Below are 14,366 nucleotides of genomic sequence, written 5' to 3'. Positions count from 1 at the left end.
CAAACATACCTTACAGACACTAAAACATACCTTTCATAAAAGTGTGTATATACCATTTGTGATTTATTTACTTGATCTATATGAGCATTTGCTCTAAATTTGTTCTCTTCCCAGATGACATTACATAGATAGAAAGCTATATGTATATAAATACATACATATTTCAGACACACACACACACACATTTATAAATGTAAAGTAAACTCATTCACTTCATTAGTTTATATAGAATAGGCATTTTAGTTCTAGCACTCCCTCTAGCTACCTATATGATTTGGGTGAAAGCACTACTAAAGGTATCAGTTTCCTGATTTAAGTAATTTGGTTGAACAATAAGTACCCAAAACTGATATAAATTCTTCATGGCATGAAGCAGAGAGTATAAATAGTCTGGGCACCACGTCTTGCTCTCACATTCTTAGTTTTTTGGGTTATTTAACACACAACCTAACCAAAACAGAAGGATAAAAAACCTAAAATCATAAAGTGACACAGAGCATGAAGACTGTATCTATTTTTTCTGACAGCATTACAGATGCTTGAGCATGCACTATTGTGTTAAAAAATAGCTTTTTTTTTTTTCTCCCACAGAGCACAGTCCATTGCTCAGCAGTTTGCTCAAACATAGAAATAGTAAGTTATCCCTGGGTAAGTAACAGCATTTTCCCAGTCAGTTTTCCCATTGAATAACCCAACAGAACTCAACTACAGCTTTAAGCTGAAAGCCAACAGGACATGTCGGCTCCACATTTAGAGCAGAGTATATTTGGCAATAATTAAGCAGATGGCTCTTCATATCTCTCTCAAAGGTTACCAGCATTAAAAAGACGGCTGCACATAAATTCTTATTGAGAAATCATGATTAAGTGAAACAGGCTAGCTCAAATCAGCCAAGCTATCTCTTCTTAATGTAATAACATGCCCAAATTAGTCTGACTTTTATGACTTTTAAAGTCCGTATTAATTTTTTTTTAAACCTCACATAATAGAAAACCTAGAATTACTCTCAATGGAGGGAAGAAAGCTGCTATAGGAAGTTACAGTTCATAATCCTTTATAATTCACTTACCAGTGAGTGTTCACATACCTCAACATCAAGCAAATTGAGACCTGACAAGGCAGTAACTTTTAAAGAGAAAGAAGTAGGAAGAGGGAAAACTAGAGAGAAGGCATTTACATTTCAAACAAGTAGTTAACCAGAGTGACTCTTGGGGACCCTCTGACCCCTCATAGTCTATGATTCTCATGAAAATGAAATCTGTTTATTTTATAATTAACCTCTCTTTCCTAATATAATTAGCAGTAGTTTCTTGGGCCCCGGGTGCCCCATACAAGAAGCATCAGGAATTGCAATTGTTTGTTAGTGTTTTTATAATTATCTTTAACAGCTATTGGGAGAGAGATAATGATGTTCTAACATGGATAAGAGTGAGAGCAGTTTCCCAGGGTGAGGATCCCTATAGCTCTATGTCTTTAACATTGTACTTTTTGCTCTATTGAACTTATTTGTGCTGTTCTTTTTTCCTTTCCAAGAAAAGCAATGCAATCTTATTTCTTTGTTTACACAGCTTGCAGCAAGGGCTCCTGACAGAGAGCAGGTGTATTATAAATGTCTGTTGAATAGGGCAGAAAAAGATATATTGACCATTGGAGTAGAGTAGAGAGCCCAGAAATCAGTCTTCACATGTATGGTGAAGTGATTTTCAACAAGGGTGCCAAGATCCTTCAATGAAGGGAAGAATAATTTTTGAAAAAATGATGCTGGAAAAACTGGACATCTACAAGCAAAAGAATGAAATGAGAACCTTCTCTTAATACCACATGTCAAAATTAACTCAATGTGGACTAAAGACCTAATAAATATAAAAGTTAAAATTACAATTCAATAACAATAATAACACAAACCACCCATTTAATGAGCAACTACTTGAAAAGATATTTCTCCAGATAAGATATATACAAATGGCCAATAAACACATGAAAACATGCTTAACATCCACTAATCCTCAAAGAAGTGCAAATTAAAACCATAAAGAGACATTACCTTACATACATTAGGATAGTTACTATCAGACAACAGAAAATAAGTCCTGGTGAGTTGTGAAGAAATTAGAATATTATTTACTATTGGTAGGAATGCATTATGTTGTAGCTGCTATGGAAAATATGGTACCTCAAAAAATTGAAAATAGGATTATCACTTGAGTTAGCAATTCTGCTTCCAGGCATATACCTCAAAGAACTGAAAGTAGATTCTCAAAATTATATTTACACACTCATGCTCACAGCAGCATCATGCACTAATGATGGAAGCACCCTGTGTGTCTTCTGCCAGATGGATAAACAGAGCGTAATATGTACAACAATCGAATATTACTCAGCCCTCAAAACTAAGGAAATTCTAACACATGTGGATGAACCTTGCAAACATTACAGAAAGTGAAAGAGACAGTCACAAAATGAGGGATATTCTATGAATCCAGCTGTATGTTGTCCCTCAGATAGTCAAATTCAGAGATGGAAGTGGAAAGCTGGCTACTAGGTCTAACCTGGTGTTAGAGGAAGTAGGCAATGGGAATTATTCTCTAATGGGTACAGAGTTTCAATTCCGAAAGAAGTAAAAATTCTGGAGCTAGATGATGTTTATATAACAATGTGAACGTACCTAATACTATTGAACTGTATGCTTAATGATGAAGGTGGTAGATTTTATGTGTATAGTACCACAATTAAAAATTAACCAGCAAGACCAAAAAAAAAATCCAAGTATGATGGGAATATATAAGAATTATCTAGGCTACCACTTAAAACCATTATTGTCTTTAGGAAAGCTCAGGTCCTGTCACTTCAAAATTCATTTTCAAGTTAACCCATAGGATCTTATTTTATGCCAACAAAACTGTATTAGGTGAAAAACAAGTTACTGAATCACAGATAGTGTAGTAAGCCAATGTTATTGCCACTAAAAAAACAAGGTAACCTCAAAGTTATGTAGACATGTAAATAACTGACCAGTTTAAAACAAACAAACAAATCCCAGAAGTCAAGTGCTTGAACTCAGTCTGGATATTTGAATAGGCTGATTTAAAATATTTTTGTACCTGTTCTCAGATGATTAAAACTATAATCTAGGGCCCTCCTGGTGGTGCAACAGGTTAGGACATAGCACTACAAGCTTGTGGCAGCTAGTTCAGTGTGAGTTCAATCCTGGGCCCTGCATGGCACAGCAGACCTCTCCTGGCCCACCCACTGCTCCCCTCAGCAGTGTACTTCATCAACCTTCCTGTTCTGCTCCCCGCACTGTCTATGGTGAATCCTCTCACAACCCCGCACCTCTGGCTTGTACCCCAGTTCTGTATGAATAAATAAATCTTAAAAAAAAACAAAACTACAATCTAATTCCTAGCATATTATTTAGGTATATGAGTGCGTGCACACACACACATTGAATAAATGTGAAACACATGAATAAATGTGAAACACATGGATACAACCAAACAGGTCTACATATTACCACCTGATAGCATTAAATATAATGATGATATAAGGCTATGTGAGATACAGAAGACCAGAAAAAATCCCTATGTTTGCAGTATTAATTGGAACCTAGCAGTAAATTAGCATTCAGCTAGGAAAGTTCCATGTAAATGAACCTGAAATAACATATAAAACAAACAGAGAATCATTCCATCTGAAAGGGAACAAAACTCCTTCCTGGCAATTCCAGGAAATATTTTAACTATATGAGCAGACTGAATAGTTTCTAATTTCCAAGTGGAAGATATAACCAAAATTGCTCAATATACGACTCTGGAATATCTGCCCAACGACAGTGGAATCATGAGCTCTTTTTGCTTGGCATCCCAAATAATGTCAACCACTAATGAATGCTGCTGGGAGGAACTCAGCATCCAGACCCGCTTTTACAAAGGTGGCTCCAGGCAACTCTAAATAATTGCTGCCAGCTGCGCAGAGGAAAAGGTGGCTTATAAAATATTCGGCAGCACAGGTTTGGTGAGAGGTTAGATGTGGGGAATTTAGGACTGAATGGGATGGATAATTTGGTCCAATGAGTTTCTTATAGAATTTTAGAAGACAGCAGAGTAGGAAAAACCCCGTCATTCCATTCTCATTCCTGGCTGGAAAAGCCAAAATGCTGTTCTAATATTCAGCTTTCACCATAAGGTATGTGCTTTGTGTGGTGACCATTCACCCCCAAGTATAAATCCAGGATAAACTCTGCCAGATTCCTGTATGATAATGCTCTTTTAGGGTGGAGATTGTGTTCTTTCATCATAGGTTTTTACAGCACCAGCACATAGAGGCATTCAGCAAATACTTGCCGTGTGCATGCATGGTTCTTTAGGAAAGTAAATCCTCTCATTTCAAGAGTCTGTCAGTATTGCAGCAATGATAATCTGTTGTACTGGACATCCTCAGTTCAGATTTGTTCAGGGGTCTTGTGCTCTGCTAATGAGGTGTGAGGGATAAAAATCTCAGAACTAAGGCTAAGAAAGTCTACATGTGACAGTAAATATAGAGAGGAAACCAACTATCTCACTTGGGTTGTTCAAGTTTTGTTCAGATGCTCTGCTTTTATCACTGTTCCTATGCACTGGAATGTTTTGGCAGCAAGAGAAAGAAATGAATTCAGGCCAACTAAAGTGAAAGGGAATTTATCAGAGGGATCCTGGGATCTTACAAGACATAGAAGGCTCTCCAATGACACCTGGAACAGCTAGGCACTCGGACTGCAGGAGGGCAAGAAAGTAGGAAGAAGCTGGCATCCAGCAGGAACCTTGGCCAGGTCCTGTGGCTGCATGGATAAACACCATTCCTACAATATCACTAGGTGACTTGCTTCCTGATCTAAGCCTCAAGTGTAATGTTGCCTAAGGATAGGTCACAGGACATTCCACTGGATACACCTTGAACATGAGAGAAAGATTTAGCTCTTCAGTTTTCACAGAGGGAGATAGGCATGCTGTTTTTACTCGTGTGTGTGTGTGTGTGTGTGTGTGTGTGTGCACGTGCGTGTAGGGATGTAGGGGCATTTACTAAAGGAAATAGGCATTCTACAGTGGAAGAAATATAAATAGTGACTTGCAGGGGAGAAAGAAGGAAGAAACCTAATTCTATCAAGCTGGTACTATGTTCAGGAATGGGAGTACAAAAAAAAAGGAAGGTGTAATTCTGTCTGATATTCTGATATAATAAAATTGATTTTATTTTTAATTTTTAAAAAAGATTTATTTATTTATGCATACAGAAACTGGGCTGCAGGCCAGAGGTGTGGGGGGCGGGGGAGAGAGGATTTGCCAGAGACAGAGTGGGGAGCAGAACAGGCAGATCTACTGAAAGGCACTGCTGAGGGGAGTGGGAGGTGAGACAGGACAGGGTCTGCTGCGCCCTGTGGGTCACCCCTTTGGCAGCGGATCGAACTCATGCTGCAGTGGCTACAGACAGCTTCATAGTGCTGCACTTAAACCCTTTGCACCACTGTGGAGGACCCTGATTTTTAAAGTATTTTAAAATCTGTACAATTTTAAAAGCTTTAAAAAGATATTTCATAAAGTCATAAAAAAAAAAAGGGGTTTGTGGGCCTCGCTGTGGCCTAGGGGGTTAAGTTTTACTGCTATCACCGCTGTGACCAGAGTTTGATCCCCAGCCAGGGAGCTGACCCACATGGCATAGCAGATTTTTCTTATCTTATCTGCTGCTCCCCTTAGCACTGTATTGCAGTAGATTCACCTGTTTTACTCTCAACTCTCTCTGGTGAATCACCTCATTCTCCCACTCTCCCCACACCACTGGCCTATACCCCAGTTCTTCCAAGTATAAATAAAAAAAATCTTTAAAGAAAAAACAAAATAAAGAAAAATGGCCTTATTGTGTGGTAGCAACACTTTACCTAATTCACTGAATTCAATTAATTCATAAATGGCCCCATAAAATTTTTGGGTCACTTCTGATTGATTAACTGTAACTACTCTGAAAAGAGAAAAATTATGGCTACTCTTAATATTCAAATGAATGTCATAGGTTTTCAAGATGATTCCAGAAACATATGACCCAATGGACTCATAACTGGATTAAGTGTGCAGCTTCCCAACTTTACCACAATATGTCAAAGGGGAAAATGCTTCTTAACTAGATATATCTATTTCAGTATCTTTGAGGAGATCAAAATACAATACATTCCAAATTCTACCATGCTCCTGAACTAAATTCTACTTACAAACATGCAATTCATAAATAATTACAATTGTTATTTAAATACTTCTAGGACATAAGTACTTAAGAAACTAAGCAACAGTCAGGCTTTCATATCATTTGAGAGATTTCTCAAATGGGGTTACTGTATGGCTTAACTAGAGAGAGAGAGAAACAGAAGAACCTTGAAATTACGGGAGACTCTACTTCCTTCCTGAAACTCTTAAAAGAGTTCAGTGCTAATGATAAGCCTGCTCATCCAAACTTCTTCTCATAACCATGGATAATATTTTATTGTGTATTTAAATAAGGACATTGATTTTCTTAATGTGCCATGAAAGTCAATAGGATGTTTTGTTTTAGAATTTAAAACTAATGACATATACAACTGTACAATCGAATGGCACTTTTCTAAAGGACTGCCTGTCTTTTCTAAGTACACTCAGATATACTTGGCATAATACCCAACTCTGGAAACCCTTGGGTTTTGTTTGCTTCCTATCCTTCAGGTCTGAACTAAGCATCTTTCTATAAGCTTAGAAAAGTTAGGTGCATCTCCTGTATGTTCCTCCAGTTTCATAGCATTTATAGCACTGGGTGAAGTATCAGACTATTAACTCTCTCTTTAGGGGAGAGGTCATGTTCTTTTATCACTGACTCCATGGTGCCAGGACAAGTAGATACTCAGCAAATATCTCTTGAGTAAATGAATGAATGGCTCCTTCCCACAATCTATTTTCCCTCCTTTTTATGAAAATTAAGAGCACACTAAGGATTTTAAAAAACAGTGGTTCATACTGCTTTTCTAGATGCACTTCTCCCAGAGATAATTCTGACACTGATGCTAATTTCAAGCCATCATCTTTTAGGGATCTGGCCAGAGGATAAGAGGCCACGCTATTTTTAATTACGAAAACAAGACATATGTTCAATCGATACAGTAAGGTGGATCCCATGCTGAGTCCACTTTTACTCAGTAGGGCTTGACAGCTAGCACTAAATCTTACCAAGGGTTTCAGTTTCATTTGGCCTTCTTTAGCCCCAGGAGTTTTTACACAGTACACATTTTCCACATATAATTAAGTAATGGAGAGTGAGTTGTTATACATGACATTTAATTTTCAATAGTGGGGGAAGGTACGACAGAGCTGCAGGCAAGATCATTAATCTCCTTGGATCCCTGCCCTGACAAATACAGCAATTCATTCTTCATCGTATTAATGTAGCTTTCCTCCTGTACTTAAATTGGAGTGCTTGTGTAGAAGGGATAATGTTAAATAGGGAAACCTGTAGACTTGAATGTGTGGTACATAATAAGAATCCAGATTGTAATATCCCTCTGGATGACCCAGAGTAAAATAATTTAGTATATCAAAGTCCCTATGTGCCATAGGGCAAAATGATACAATTACAAGATTGGCCAAAATCTAATAATGTGGGGAGAACAAAAGGGAGTAGTGATTATGTAAGTCATGTATACATAACAGCAACTTGATAATTTTCACTAATGACTTACAGACCCTTGTGAATTATAGATCAATTAGTACATGAATAAATACAAATGGTAAAAGAATATGACAAGGATGTGATCACACACATATATGTCACTTTGGACTAAACACCCTAGTTAACTAATATATTACCTGCAGAATATTTTAACAGCTTTCTGTGATTACTTTACTTGCTAATTATATACAAATCCTGTGACCAGTCCCATTAATATCTTAATTGTCAATAAATTTGAGACTTGCCAAGGTATAAAAGTCAATCAATTTCTGTATAATGGAAATGCAGAAGGAATCAATAATTTCAACTAAGAAAGGAAATGTCACCCATTAGAAGCACTAACTATAAAGAAATACCATTTATAAAAATCAGTTTTTACAATAACATTATATAGCAAAAGTAATACAGTTCAAAAGAAAAGTATAGGGCCCTCCCTGGTGGCGCAACGGGTTGAAGCACAGCACTGAGAATCTGAAGCCACTTCCGCATGAGTTCGATTCCCGCCTGCCGCCTGCCCCGGAGGAGACCACATGGCGAGCCAGACCTCTCCTGACCCGCCCGCTGCTTCCCTCAGCAGTGTACTTCGTCGATCTGCCTGTTCTGCTCCCCACTCTGTCTCTGGTGAAGCCTCTCACCGCCCCTGAGCCTCTGGCCTGTACCCCAGTTCTGTATGAATAAATAAATCTTTAAAAAAGAAAAGTATAATTGCATCTGCTGTGCAGAATAACTTAGATGCTAACATTCTACAGGAACAGGGTGGTTCCCAGGGAAAGGGAAGGTTCCAGGTTCCCTGCCTCACCAAAGGAAGGGTAGAGAAGAACAGGGAGGAGAAGAAGCTGGAGAAGACTGGAACCAAGAAAGATGGAGAGCCAGAAAGGGACCTGGAGGAGGCACAGGGAGCAGAGAGACATGTGAAGAAATTACGCTTGCTTCTTGGTCTTGGACTTGTTGAAACAAATGTGGGTAAGAGAACTGTGGGGAGATTAAAAATGTCAGCTTTTGCTTTATTTACAATAGGAAAGACATGGAATCAACCCAAATGCCCAAAAGTAGATGACTGGATTAAAAAGATGTGGCACATATACACAATGGAATATTACTCAGCAATCAAAAAGAGAGAAAATACATGCCTTTTGTGGTAACATGGATGGAGCTGGAAGGGATCATGCTTAATGAAATAAGCCAGAAAGAACAGGGAAAATACCGGATGGTTTCACTCATAGCAGGAGTATAAAGGACCAGGGGAGAAAATAATATTATGAACAACTATATACCAGAGACATTTTTACAGGAGTGGACTGGGGAATGAGGTAAAAAACGGGGGTGGGAGGAAGTGCACTGGACTATGGTGATGGCACACAGGTGAATTGGTGGTCGGAACCCACAGGGATTACAACTGAGATAGAAAAAGGCACAAAATGCTGTAAAAATAAACCATTATTTAAAAAAAAATGGCAGCTTTTACCTTGATTTTGCTTCTTCTGTCCTAGATATGTTGGGCTCCCTCCATCCCCTTTTCTTATGTGTCTCCCCTTTTCTTATGTGTCTCCACCAGAGACACATAGCCATGTAGCAGGCTTTTGGGCCTTCATGGCCCTGCTCTTGGCCAACCCTGTTTGGCTGGGCATTAATCCAACTTCAGGTGCTTGACTTGGAAACTTTATTCTTCCCATTTCCTGGATTGCACACTAATTGTGTTAGAGTCCCTTTCCACTAGAGATGTTTTGTCTTGATGTGGTGGGTGGCAGAACCTATTCACAGTGGGTAGGTTTAGGGGTTTTGGGATGTCCCTCACCCTGTCCTGTAACACAAAAGTATTTGATTGCTTTATTAACTGGCTCCCAAATGGGCAAAACTGGGGTTCTTTAAGTATAGTATGAAAGAGGTAATATATATGGAGGCTGATGTTAAAAGAGGCACCTAGATGAGCAATAAGCTAGACAACCAAGCTGAAGAAGAGGGATATGTTAGATACCACCAAGACACACAGGTTGCCTCACACCAATAGGACAATAATCTTCCATTATATCCCTGACTGGTAATGTACTGAGCTGATGAGCAGCAACTTTTCTCTTCTGGATTTCCTTAAGTGTTTTAAATTCGGACACTATCTGATAGTACTGCCCTCAGCAAAATCTATAGTATTTTTTTTTTTTTGACAAAAGGGATTAACTTATACTAATTAATTTAAAAACAAAGTTGCTTACCGAATAACTAAAAGGTTTTAAGCATGCTATGTCCATGCTTAAAACATAAATATATAAAGCCACCAGAATTTATATATCACCCATAATTCTCTTCCAGTGATAAATCATGATGTAAACAATGAATGCACTTCAGTTAAAGACACACTTAAAATTCTGGAATTAAAATATATACAAGGGAGTAGCTCTTCTTTCTCCTTAACTCCTTTCCTTATCTTTGACCTCCTTCCTCCCCTGCTTCCCAACTTTCCCCCCACTACTGCTACCACTACAGCCATCATCACCACCATCACCAAACATCACCACCATGTGGAGGTGAACATGGTTGAGTCTATACTGCCAGGCAATTTATATATGCCAATATCACACTATTTATGACAGATCTACTCCATCCCCGTATTACAGAGCAGGAATACTAACTAAGCTCACACAGATGGGGTATCATAGAGATGGGTGTCAAGCCTAGGCAAGGTAAACTAAGGATTTCTTCTTTGAATCACTAAAGTTTTATAGCTCGGTCAAACTTTAGAAAAGAATTAATCATTTTAGGTAAGAGCTCTCATTCAAATGAACAGTCTCTTATTGAAAGTAAACCATTAATTAATAAAATATTGGCAAACAAATTATCAGAATCATCTCTATTAAAGCAAACAAAAGGTTGTTAACAGTGTGTATATTTCTCTTGGTTCAATTTATGTTCCTTTTCCTTAACACAGTCTAAAAGTGGATATGTTCAGAATCACACCTATGTCTGATTTTTCCGGACATGAAAAATATTTCTAACTTAGATTACTTAGTAAAGTAGTGGAAAAAGAGAGCAAAGTATAACGAATTGCATAAAATTATGAGTTATATAGCTATATGTATTTTTTTTTATTTATTAAAAAGTTTATTTTTACATCATTTTGCACTTTTTTTTTCATCTCAATTGTAATCCCCACGGGTTTCCCATCACCAAATCACCCCTGTGCCACCACCATAGTACCGTGCATTTCCCTCCCTCCCCCCCCCCCCGTTTTTGGTCCCATTCCCCACTCCACCCCCACAGAATGTCTCTGGTCTATGGTTGTTCATTATTTTTGTTATTTTCTCGCCTGGTCCATTATACTCCTGCTATGAGTGAAACCATCCGGTATTTTTCTTTCTCTTTCTGGCTTATCTCACTAAGCATGATCTTTTCCAGCTCCATCCAAGTTGTATAGCTATATGTATTTTTAAGTACACAACATAAGTCAAAGCAATGTACTAGGATTGTTGCTTCTGGAGAATAAAATAATCAAAAATTGCTTAGTAGGAGATAAAAGGAAATTAATTCAATAAAGATTCTCAATGTCCACTATGTGTGAGGCATTGTAATTTAATGACCACAAAGAAAGGTTTATAATTAGATTACATATTTTCAGTGTACACTGATATATCCAAATTGTTTTAAAAATCATGCACATCATTTCCAGCAAATAAGCATTCAGAAGCATTCTCAATGTAGTTTATACTGTTCGTTTACTGGACAACTTCTGTTCTTGATTCTGATCCCTACTACACAATTAAAATTCAAATTATCAAACATTAAATTAATGGGGCTTTATTGTTATTATTAAAATTCTACTCAGCTTTCTCCTTCATATTCTAAATACTCTGAAATCATTTCATCTTTATTGAAGGAGGAGTGTACCATTTCCTAACTACTTAATTGCATTAAATGGTTTCCTTTGGATCCTATTAATTTTCTTTTTGCTTTTCAAAATGGGGTGGCTCCATGTGGGTATAATAAAGGCCCCATAAATGCTGAGAGGTAATAATAACATTAACATAAGCACTGCAGCAGTCCCAACCACCCACATGTGGAGACTTTGGTACAGACACTGTGCTAAGAGGTGTCTGTGTGTGTGTGTGTGTGTGTGTGTGTGTGTGTGAGAGAGAGAGAGAGAGAGAGAGAGAGAGAGAGAGAGAGAGAGAGAGAGAGAGAGATGGCTTGAACTTTGTGTGACATTTCTTGACAGACAACATCTTAAACACTTGAGTTGCTGGGCTTTCCTCATTTCTATTAACGTCCCCTTATCTAACTTGAATTTTAATCTGTCGATCAACAGAAAGGGTGAGGAAACCTTAAATGGAGAATTTCTTGGTGTCTGTAACTTCAGGGTGAGTAAACCAGAAGATGTTGTGTTAATAGAGATATCAGAGAAATAGTAAGTTTTGCCCCCTGGACATAAGAGTGAAAAACTTGAACGTCAGAAGGTGCAAGTGAGTAGGGCTTCTTCAGGAGCAAAGGAGCCACACCCGTGAACTAAAGGGATGGTGAAGGAAGGAATATATACAACTGCGGTGTAGGCCAGAGGTGCAGGGGGTAAGGATTCACCTCTTGCAGAATGAGAGGAACAAAGTGGGGAACATAACAGACAGATTGACTGAAACACACTGCTGAGGGACCAGCATGTGGGACAGGAGAGGTCTGCTGTGCTATGTGGGTCAGCTCCCTGGCTGGGGATTGAACTAGTGTTGCAGTGGCTGCAGGCAGCTTCATAGTGTTGTGCTTTAACTCCTTGTGCCACCAGGGAATATTTCAATTTCTTATATTAGTGCCTATATCTGGGGGTAGAATTACTCCTTCATCCTGGGGGAACTCTAGAATGGATAGGTCCCTGAGGTAACTAAAAAGAAGGACAAAAACAATGATCACCATCAACACAAAATAAAAGTGACCAAACACTCAGACTTTAGCTACTGTGTTGAAAATTTAGTTTTTTGAAATATAATAGTGAAATGAAGTAGGTGATTTATTACTCCCATTTTACAGACAACTGAAGCCCAGAAGATAAAGAATGACAGCAACAGTTAGTCTACTGCCTCAGGTACATCACCTAAAAAGAATTCAGATTTACCTCTCCTTGCAGTCCAATAACAGAGACTCAAACCACAATCCACTGCTGCTGTGGCAATGGTGGCTATGACCAATGAGGATTCCCAGTCTGATTCACTTGATCCACAGAACTCAGTCAGCTAACAGGAAAATATAGAGCCACACACACCTGGCTTGATGACGGCCCACATCTCCTTCACCCTGGACATTCTTACAATGATCTGGTAGTCTGTTTTCCTGCCTATCCTCTGATGAAGACATCAACAAGTCAGTAGGTATAGTGAATGGTAAAAGGAGTTTACAGATTCTGTTATATTTATTACAGGATCATCATATTTTAAAAACGTAAAACACCAATCTGCAAATGCAAATACAAATAATCAAAACAAAGTTTACTCTCATGAGTGATAGTTAAAAAAGAAAACTATAGCTTTCGTATAAATGATTGCGATAGACAAACCAAAGATAAAATAGCTCACACAAAACCATATCAAGAAGAGATCTTAGATTTTAGGGAACCAAATATATGTCTTACCTGATAAAAACCAGTTTGACCTTTGATGGGGCAGTCTTAATAATGGCAGATGCATTTTGGTGACTTCTTCCATATAGGATTTGATTATTGATCTGGTTGGGAAAAAATGAAATGCACTTGTAAACATGCATTATTTTATAGAAAAACAGACCATGTACATATCCCTATGTAATACAAGTATACATGTATGCATTTGAAATTTAACAATGAACCCGTTCAGTTTTAAGTGGGTACATGTAGGAGATTTAATGCTGAAATTCTTAATATTCTTTGTAGTATAGATTAAAATCATAAACAGCAATTAAAATCTCTTTCAATTTAGTTTTGAGTGCAGTTAATAAATTATACACAGCCCCCAGACCCTTTTGCTAAATTTCAAGAGAGCAGTAGTTGAACTATGCAAAAGCTTTATGATGATTTTTCATTTCCTACAGCTTTTCCAGATTCCTAAAAATGTGGAAAACAGACCAAACTGTGGTATTCACTGCAGCTCTGGAGGGCCCATTAAACATGATTATGTAAACATGTCAAAGTTATTACATTGCATAAATTTTGTTACTGCAGGAGGTAAATATTATATTCCTGTTTTAAGTTAAAATTTAGGTCAACTGCACTGAAACATTTTACTGTACATGATCAATAAGCCATCTGCTTTTATCCAAAATTTTAACTTGACTAGGTTCAACTAATTGTGCTATAAAACATTTACATTAAAAAATTTTTCACTTCAGATTTTCCCACTGACAAACTATAATGACAGTCATAATCAATCTTTTATTTCATGAAATTGATAACAGTTCACACAATTTTGGTCCCCCACCCCCTACCTCCATCCCATGATCTAATTGATACTATAGCTATTTAACTTAGCCCCAGTTTCTACTTCTTTTTTTTTTTTTAAAAAAAATTTTTTTAGGCCCTCCCAGGTGGCACAGCGGATTAAAGCACAGCACAAAGAAGCTTAAGCCACTTCTGCATTAGTTCGATCCCCGCCTGCCCAGGAGGAGATCCACATGGCGTGGCAGACCTCTCCTGATCTTTAAAAAAA

The 14,366-nt window shown here is 37.9% G+C and overlaps 1 protein-coding gene across 1 annotated transcript in view; it reads right to left on the bottom strand.

Moving 5' to 3' along the window:
* Nucleotides 1–14,366, bottom strand: part of INADL (InaD-like (Drosophila)) — a 250,541-nt gene that overhangs the window by 84,821 nt on the left and 151,354 nt on the right. The window contains exon 29 of the mRNA XM_012722487.1: nucleotides 13,319–13,410. Coding sequence (XP_012577941.1) covers nucleotides 13,319–13,410 — 92 coding nt within the window. The remainder of the gene's footprint in view (nucleotides 1–13,318; nucleotides 13,411–14,366) is intronic.

This window comes from Condylura cristata, unplaced genomic scaffold (genome assembly GCF_000260355.1).
Source record: "Condylura cristata isolate star-nosed mole 26May11 unplaced genomic scaffold, ConCri1.0 scaffold00008, whole genome shotgun sequence".
Classification (NCBI taxonomy): domain Eukaryota; kingdom Metazoa; phylum Chordata; class Mammalia; order Eulipotyphla; family Talpidae; genus Condylura; species Condylura cristata.
This window is presented reverse-complemented; position numbering and strand designations above follow the sequence as displayed.